The sequence below is a fragment of the Carassius carassius genome, chromosome 22, assembly GCF_963082965.1.
Source record: "Carassius carassius chromosome 22, fCarCar2.1, whole genome shotgun sequence".
Classification (NCBI taxonomy): domain Eukaryota; kingdom Metazoa; phylum Chordata; class Actinopteri; order Cypriniformes; family Cyprinidae; genus Carassius; species Carassius carassius.
In genome coordinates, this window is record NC_081776.1 from 160,001 (window position 1) to 170,000 (window position 10,000).

Consider the following 10,000-nt stretch of genomic DNA (forward strand, 5'->3'; position numbering starts at 1 on the left):
TCACTCACTCACACACACTCACACACACTCACTCACTTACTCTCTCACAGACACTCACTCACTCACACTCACTCACTCATTTACTCACTCACACATACACACCAACACTCACACACACACACACACACACACATTTCTCAATCACACACACTAACCCACTGTAAAACACTCACTGACTCACACACACACACATTCACTTACACTCATTCACTCACACTCACATTCACATTCACTCACTCACATACACTCACTCACACACTCTCACACACTCACTCACACACTCTCACACATTCACTCACACACTCTCACTCACTCACTCACTCACACAAACACACACACACACACACACACACACAAACACACACACACACACACACACACACACACACACACACTTAACCAATCACATACACTAACCCACTCAAAAACACTCACTGACTCACACACAGACACTCAATCACTCACACACTCTCACACACTCACACTCACTCACAGAAACTCACTCACTCACTCACAGACACTCACTCATACACACACACTTACACTCACACACACACACTCACTCACTCACTCACTCACTCACACACTCAATCACACACAGTAACACACTCACAAACACTCACTCACTCACTCACAGACACTCACTCACTCACTCATACACACACACTTACACTCACACACACTCACTCACTCACTCACTCACACACTCAATCACACACACTAACACACTCACAAACACTCACTGACTCACTCACACACACACACACACACACAAACACATTCACTGACTCACTCTCACACACAGACACAATCATAAACACACACTCACTCACAGACGCATGCACGCATACACACAGACACACACACACACTTACTCATTAGTGAAGGCAGCCTTTGTGACTGTGAGTGTGAAAATGATGGTGAAAAACTAATTATGCAGACACAGTCAGAGCTGATGTGTGATTTATGACACGTGAGTCTGAGCTGAGAATGAACAGATACAGCCTCAGTTCATCACACAGGGGTGTGTGTGTGTGTGTGTGCAGACGGACGCGGCGCTGATGTACGACGCGGTTCACGTGGTAGCGGTGTCCATCCAGCAGTCGCCACAGATCACCGTCAGTTCACTGCAGTGCAACCGACACAAACCCTGGCGCTTCGGAGGACGATTCATCAGCCTCATCAAAGAGGTACGTGCACATATCAGAGTCATTTATTTATCTAATCTACCTGAGATGATAATACACAGCATAAAAGAATGAAATGAAAAACTTGGAAAAATTCACTCTGTGTCAGTTGTTTGTAACACACCAAAACAGTAAATAATACTTTCAAACAAAATATTACATTTTACATTTAATAATCAGAATTGACATTCAGTGTTTCTTACATTTACTAGCGCTTTCTGAATGCAGATAGTTTTTTGTTCATGAGAAGAGTGTGTTTGAGTCTCTGTTGTTCTGCAGTGTGTTTGTTCATGTCCAGATCTTCGCTTTTATCACAGGTGGTCTGTGAAAATGACTCGCTGTACCTGTAGAAACACCGTCTCTGTCTCTGTCTGTGCTTTGAAGTCATAGAACGATGATCCTGGAGAACAATGAGCTTCTTTCACTGAGACAGAGATGCGTTTCACTCGTTCTGGTGTCAAAAAAAACCACATGAAACATGAAAGATTGTGTCTAATATAAAGCTGTCAAATCCACTGTAAATGTGAGATATCACTCAAACTTGAGATCTAGAGATAGGACTGGAGTTAAAACATTATGTTTGAAATTCATTCTAAATGATTTGTCATTTGATTTTATATTTAAAGTTTAATTATCCCATTATCTATTATGGAAAATGTAGTTTTCTGTTAAAAAATATAAACAAAATATGACCAGTCTAGATAAGAAAAACAAAATAACAACTGCAATTTTGCTACATTTTAGGATTTTTTTATTTCTTGTTTGTTTAATGTGTTTTAATTTATTTTAACACATTAATGAACAGATGTATTAATTACTATTAGTTAATATGATTCTTCGTGTTAAATTAAATAATTATGATTTTCAGAATCATTAATTTAACGCACTTTAATTTATTAATTAGCTTTATTATTATATTCAAAAATATTGTTATTAATTAATATTGCAATATTATTTAATAGTAAATTTAGTTGATATTATTGTTTATTTTACAATATATTTGTAATATTAAGATGATATTTGCAGAATTTGATTTACCAGTCTTTGTAGATTTTATTTTAAAGTCAAGTCAAGTCAAGTCACCTTTATTTATATAGCGCTTTAAACAAAATACATTGCGTCAAAGCAACTGAACAACATTCATTAGGAAAACAGTGTCAATAATGCAAAAATGATAGTTAAAGGCAGTTCATCATTGAATTCAGTGATGTCATCTCTGTTCAGTTTAAATAGTGTTGGTGCATTTTGAGAATAATTTGATAATTTTTTATTATTATTACGGTTGTCTGAGGTCCACCAACATCAAAAACAATAAGAAACAGTCTGTTTTCTCCCTGGTTTTGAGGCCAGCTCGAGAAGCACTGGTGTATATGAGCGCGCCGCATTGAAGACTTACAGGATATTGACTATATATATGACTTCTTATATATCAAAAGCCCAAGTAAAAGGATTTCTCATTCATGACTCCTTTAATTTAATTATTTCGAACGAGTTCTCTCTGCTCTGGATCGTCACTGTGGAGTATAAGTGTGTGTGAATGTGTGGTGTGTTTGTGTCCTCAGGCATCATGGGACGGACTGACGGGTCGAATCCTCTTCAACAAAACCAACGGACTGAGGACAGACTTTGACCTGGACGTGATCAGTCTCAAAGAGAACGGACTCGAGAAGGTGTGTGTGTGTGTGTGTGTGTGATTCAACCGTTTGTGTTTGTGTGAGTGTGTTCATGCATCAGGTGTGTGTGTTTCTGCACAGATCGGGACGTGGGATCCTCGGCGTGGACTCAACATGAGCGAGAATCACAAGAGCAAAATCACCAACATCACAGACTCACTGTCCAACAAATCACTGCATGTGTCTACAATACTGGTAACTCACACACACACACACACACACAGTCACACACACACACACACAGTCACACACACACACACACACACACACACACACACAGTCACACACACACACACACACAGTCACACACACACAGTCACACACACACACACACACACACACACACACACTCTCACACTCACACACACACACACACACACACACAGTCACACACACACACAGTCACACACACACAGTCACACACACACACAGTCACACACACACACACACACACACACACACTCTCACACTCACACACACACACGCACACACACACATGCATGCACACACTCTCACATGCACACACACACACACACACACACACAGTCACACACACACACACACACTCTCACACTCACACACACACACGCACACACACACATGCATGCACACACTCTCACATGCACACACACACACACACGAACACGCACACACACATGCACACACTCTCGCACACACACACACGCACACGCACACACACATGCAAACACTCTCGCACGCACGCACACACACGCACACTGTCACACACACACGCATGTACACACTCTCACATGCACACACACACACACACACACACACAGTCACACACACACACTCTCACATGCACACACACACACACACACACACAGTCACACACACACACACAGTCACACACACACACAGTCACACACACACACACACACACACACACACACACACACACAGTCACACACACACACACACTCTCACACTCACACACACACACACACACGCACACACACACATGCATGCACACACTCTCACATACACACACACACACACACGCACACGCACACACACATGCACACACTCTCGCACACACACATGCAAACACTCTCGCACGCACGCACACACACACACACACACGCACACTGTCACACACACACGCATGTACACACTCTCACATGCACACACACACACACACACACATGCACACACTCTCACGCGCACGCACACAAACACACACACACACACACCTACACTCACACACTCTCACACGCACACACACACACAATCTTTTTTATGTGTTTTTATAATTTTAATAACTATTTTTCTTTTTTTTATTTAGGTTGAATATTTATTTCAGTTTTTCCCATCATTTGTTTCCTTTTAGTAATTTAACTCCTTCAGTTTATTCAGTTTCAGTTTTTTTTTTAAATATTGTTTTAAGGAACAAAGTTGTACATTTATAATATTAAAAGTAACATATATATAATTAGTCACACAAAATTGACAATTATATTTTTTATATTTTTTAAACATTTCTAAATTAATTTCTAAATATATATATATATACGTTTTTCATTTTAGTAAGATGTCTAGTAAACTAAATTTATTGTTATTATTATTTTTTGTTAATATTATTATTATTATTTATTTATATTTTTAGTGCTTCAATTTATTATATATTTGATACTTTAGTACAGTAACAACAGTATTTTAAATAAAAGAGATGCTGCACTTTTGAAATATGAAAATTCTATATAATTAACATTTGCTTTCATCTTCAACTCAATCAAAAATGCATTTATTTATGTACTTACTGATATATCTTTATATTCTGCAAGTCCACTGACTAATAAACACAGTACTGTATAAACGCTGTGTTTTTCTTCTGTGTGTCTCAGGAGGAGCCGTACGTCATGTTCAAGAAGTCGGATAAACCTCTGTACGGGAACGACCGCTTCGAGGGATTCTGTGTGGATCTGCTGCGGGAGCTCTCGGGAATCCTGGGCTTCCGGTACGAGATCCGGTTAGTGGAGGACGGCAGATACGGAGCGTTTGAGGAGAGCACGGGGCAGTGGAGCGGCATGGTGCGCGAGCTCATGGACCACGTGAGTTTAAACTAGCTTTTATTTTTATATGTTCAGTTTTTAGCAATTTTACTATGTGTTTTTAATATTATTTTATAATTTATATTATAATATATTTAACGTAATGTTACCTCAATTTATTTTAGCAACATTTCTTATTCTCGTTTAAGCTTTAATTCTGGTCTATTTTTTTTACTAATTTTGTTATTTTTATTATATAAAATTATTTACATTTATTTATTTAATAGATGTATTTCAATGTATCGCAGTTACTCACCAAGGCAACATTTCTAAGTTTAATTTGTTTTAAGAGTTTCATCTAATATTTATTTTTTATTTTATTTAAATTTTCTTACAACTAAAAAAAAAAGATGTTTCTGGTTTTAGTTAATTATAATAACCCTGATGAGTGTTCGTTATGTTTATGGAGAGCACCAATGATATTTTGATTTTCTTTAATTTATAGTATTTTTTTATTAAAATATATATATTAGTATCTCAGATTTATCTCAGTTCAAAAATGTTGGCTTCTGGCTTTAGGACAGAAATACATTTGTTGTGATATATATTCTGAATGCTTCTACATAATTAATGAGAAAAGTCACTTCAAAGTTTAGAGACTAGTGAATCAGTGATTCATGAGTTGATGAACTGATTCAGTCGAATCCTTTGGTTCTATGTACTGCTCCACTAGAGCTGTTGATTTCACGTGTTAGTTTGGTGTGATTTATTTTTTGGGAAAATTAATGTGATAAGATGATTAACGCACGAATTAGCATTTTTAACAAATAAAGTCAGTCAGTGATTCAGTGAATCATTCATAAAGGCTTGCCTCGTTTCCTAAATGAATCAGTCGTTTGAACAAATCAAGTGAATGAATGAGTTCCTTAAGCTATCATTGTTCACTAGTATGAATCGTTATTAACAAACCTACAGCTGTGCTGACTTAATATTCAATGTTTGTCATGTGACAGCTGTCCCTGAATCTGCTGTTTGAAACGAACGATTCAATGATTCACTTATTACGACAGTGATTCGCCGCCATCTACTAGTGCTTTTACTTTCATATTCAGAGTACCATTTTTATTTTTCAGGTGTTAGGGTTAGGGTTAGGGTTAGGGTTAGGGTTAGGGTTAGGTAAAAAGCATCACCTGATGAATCTTTCTGTGCTGATTGGTCTGTTGTGTTGGTGATTGACAGAAAGCAGACCTGGCCGTGGCTCCGCTGACCATCACATACGTGCGAGAGAAGGTGATTGACTTCTCCAAACCCTTCATGACCCTGGGCATCAGCATCCTGTACCGCAAACCCAACGGCACCAACCCCGGCGTCTTCTCCTTCCTCAACCCTCTGTCCCCTGACATCTGGATGTATATTCTGCTGGCTTGCTTGGGTGTCAGTTGTGTGCTGTTTGTCATAGCCAGGTAACATGTGACCCTCGTGCGTCTTTGACCAAACATCCGTCTTCATCCTCATTCATCCTCATGTCATGCCATTTGTGCATGAAAATCGAATAAAATAATAATAAATGAATAACCTATAACACCTCCCTGATCTATCCTAACTGTATGATAAAAATATAAATGTCTTACTTAATATAAAAATAATCAGTATGTTCAGCTCAGTTTGCTGGTAATTCTCCAGAATGGAGAGACGGATGGCAGCGTTTCCTGATGCTGTCTGATGGTGATGCTCTGTTGAAGCCCTCTGGATATCCCATAATTACTTTCTCAGTTACTTTCCCCTTCATCCTCTCTAATATCTGTCTCACTCTAATATCTCTCTGTCCTGCTTTAATATCTCTCAGCGTTTATGGCCACGTCTCACAGGAGTCTCCAGACTCAGCTCTATTCATTTGGAAATCCTCTGAAATGTTCCAGAGGAAATCAATCAGGCTCTCTTTAGCAAGTGCTGATGTAAAGTGTTTTTTAAAGCTCGGCGTCAATGTTTAATGTTACTGGCGACATGATACGAAAGAAAAGCCATAACTGTCACCTAAGTTAGATTGGAATATGCACAGTGAGCGTGTCTGTGTGGCATTCTGGGTAAGTGTTCTGGTTCTGAATGATACGATGTTGATATACGGTTTCCGTTCACGGCGTCTTGTTCTGCTCTGTAATTGGAATATTGACTTTCAACTGCTGTATTGATTAGAAAAGCCCCAATGTACCTCTAAACACACAGAAGAGTTTTCCCAAATCCCAGAACGCACATAGAGATGTTCCTCAAGCTTTATACAAACACACACACACACACACACACAGACACACACACACACACATTCACAAGCACAGACATACAGATCAGAAAACGATGTAAATGTGGCTGTTTATCAACTGATATAACCACAATCTGGATATAAATAATCTACTGAGATGAAAACGTGCGACAAATGCTGCACAATCAATCATATGTCTAGAAGGCAAGACACTACAGATAATTACTGTCAAGATGTTTGACTAATACATGTCATTGTTTACCCAGCTGATTAATCACAGCACATTAAAATAACTATTTTGTATAACAAGTTTGCGGAAATGTTATTTTTAAATGAGCAAATAAGACATTAGCAAATTAATTTTAAAAACTTAAATCTGAACATTGGATAGATCCATAATTATTTGATTTTGTTGACATGTTAGATTTTAACCGAGGGGATTTTGGATTCCTCTTTTTTTATATATATATATATATATAACCAGACATGTCCATGTTTTTTGGAATAAAATGTTTTATAAATCAGAGTGAATGATATATGAGCAAACCCCTCATTAAAAACCTTCAGAATATAGAGAGGAATAAACTGTCTCAGGTTACGAATGTAACCAGTTCCCTGTGTAGGGAACGAGACACTGCGTCCTCTAGGGGTCGCTTTGGGGAACACCTCACTTTGGGGCTTGGAATCAGGAAAGATTCCTTTAAAGGGATACCGCTAAGAACCTAGCATTCCTACCAAGTCTTGCCTGTGACACAGGGGCTACCGCTAGCTTACGCATAAGCTTGCTGAAAGAGCTGTCTCGACCGTTCTCTAGTAGCAACACCCTGTGTAGATAGTTATCCGAGGATACATGGGTGGAGTGGCGCCCAATATGAACAGGGCTTTTACCAACTCAAGAAAGGGCACGAAGCAACCGCGTGAAGTGTGGATTTCAGAAAGTGTGCAAAGACTTCACGTGCACACTTACCATAGCATGGGTTTTCAAATACTGTTCTAAGGAGGGGCTCTCGTGGCACTCTGATAGAGCAGCTCATAGATGGAATAGTGTATCTCAAAACAGTATGATTGAGAGTCAACAACTCGATCTATGGAGTAGAGTAACTATGGATCTCAGAGTAGCGCGCTCATAGGCGACCCTTTTTTGGAAAAAGGGGAGCGCTGCTAAATTACCACGAGAATCACCCAAATAGCCCCTCATGTTGAGGGAAGCGATGCTTGAGGTGTATAAAACAAATACACACTGGCTGAATGGAGCCCAAGGAACCAACGTCTAATCATCTCAAGAAAGGCAACGAAGCGGAGCGCGTAACCCTTATCATACAAGATTTCAGTCTTGCGTGCACACTTACCACTTAACGTGGATTTTAGAAAGTGCGCAAAGTGTTCGCGTGGACACTGACCACCATGTGGTTTTGAGAAAGTACACAAAGCTTAGCGTGTGTACCTAAAGGTTCCTAAGCATCGCAGAGGCGCTGAATCTCACGGGAGAGGCAAGCTTAATTTTACAAACCTCGGGTGAGGGGAGCATCACCTGAGGCAGCATATACAAGAAGACTTCGGTAACTCCCACCTCCACTTCCCGCTAGATGCGACAGCACCCCTAAGCGGCCAGGAGACCCCTCGGGGTGACCTGGCCGGACATCCATGAAATTCCCTGCAGTGCTGTGAAAGTGACGTGACATTCGGCCAAGTATGGCGACCCATACTCAGAATTCGTGCTCTGCATTTAACCCATCCGAAGTGCACACACACACACACACACACACACACACACACACACTGTGAACACACACACAGAGCAGTGCACACACACACACTGTGAGCACACACCCGGAGCAGTGGGCAGCCATTTATGCTGCGGCGCCCGGGGAGCAGTTGGGGGTTCGATGCCTTGCTCAAGGGCACCTAAGTCGTGGTATTGAAGGTGGAGAGAGAACTGTACATGCACTCCCCCCACCCACAATTCCTGCCGGCCCGGGACTCGAACTCACAACCTTTCGATTGCGAGTCCGACTCTCTAACCATTAGGCCACGACTTCTGATTGCCAGACCTGATGATCAAGGAGGCTCCCTCAGCATAGGAGACTGTTATGTGAGAGGTTATGTCAGAATATAGAGAGGAATAAACCTGTAAGTGTTGGTGTACGTAAGTTCTGCTGAAGTGAAGATAAAAACCTTTTAATATGTATTAATATGTTTTGAAATTGAAATCTTAAGACGCAAATAGATGTGTATTTTGGATGTTTTCTTTCATGAGCAAAACAGACCATGAAACTAACCTGTGCATGAAAACGCTGGTTTTGCCTGCAGTGTCTTAAAGTTTGTTCTTAGTGTTGATCAGTGTATGTATGTGTGTGTGTGTGTGTGTGTGTGTGTGTGTGTGTGTGTGTGTGTGTGTGTGTGTGTGTGTGTGTGTGCTGTGGCAGTTAATGCGTCAGTCTATGCTCTCGCTGTGCGCTCAGGTTCAGTCCGTACGAGTGGTATAACCCTCACCCCTGTAACCCCGACTCAGACGTGCTGGAGAACAACTTCACGCTGCTGAACAGCTTCTGGTTCGGTGTCGGCGCTCTCATGCGGCAAGGTGCGTCCGTCAGCGTCTCTGAGCGTCCTGATGATCACACAGCTGTAGGAGACATGAGATGCCAAATTACTGATAAATGATTATTTAGGGCAGGCATTCCCAAACGAGTGTTCATAAGTTGATGCAATGCTAATAATGAATTAAATCAAATATAATATTACAAAAAATAAGTGCATAATAATTTAAATTTATACAATGGCATAATAAATGATGCAACATTCGTCTCAGAATGTGCTTTGATTTTAACATGCTTTTGGGAATGCGGTGTGCACCAGGGACAGAATTTTACA

The 10,000-nt window shown here is 40.2% G+C and overlaps 1 protein-coding gene across 1 annotated transcript in view; it reads left to right on the forward strand.

The window, feature by feature from the left end:
- The window catches only part of LOC132098604 (glutamate receptor ionotropic, kainate 2-like), a 53,598-nt gene that overhangs the window by 35,473 nt on the left and 8,125 nt on the right, over window positions 1-10,000 (forward strand). The window contains exons 7-12 of the mRNA XM_059504663.1: window positions 1,047-1,190; window positions 2,750-2,857; window positions 2,942-3,055; window positions 4,726-4,932; window positions 6,112-6,335; window positions 9,592-9,710. Coding sequence (XP_059360646.1) covers window positions 1,047-1,190; window positions 2,750-2,857; window positions 2,942-3,055; window positions 4,726-4,932; window positions 6,112-6,335; window positions 9,592-9,710 — 916 coding nt within the window. The remainder of the gene's footprint in view (window positions 1-1,046; window positions 1,191-2,749; window positions 2,858-2,941; window positions 3,056-4,725; window positions 4,933-6,111; window positions 6,336-9,591; window positions 9,711-10,000) is intronic.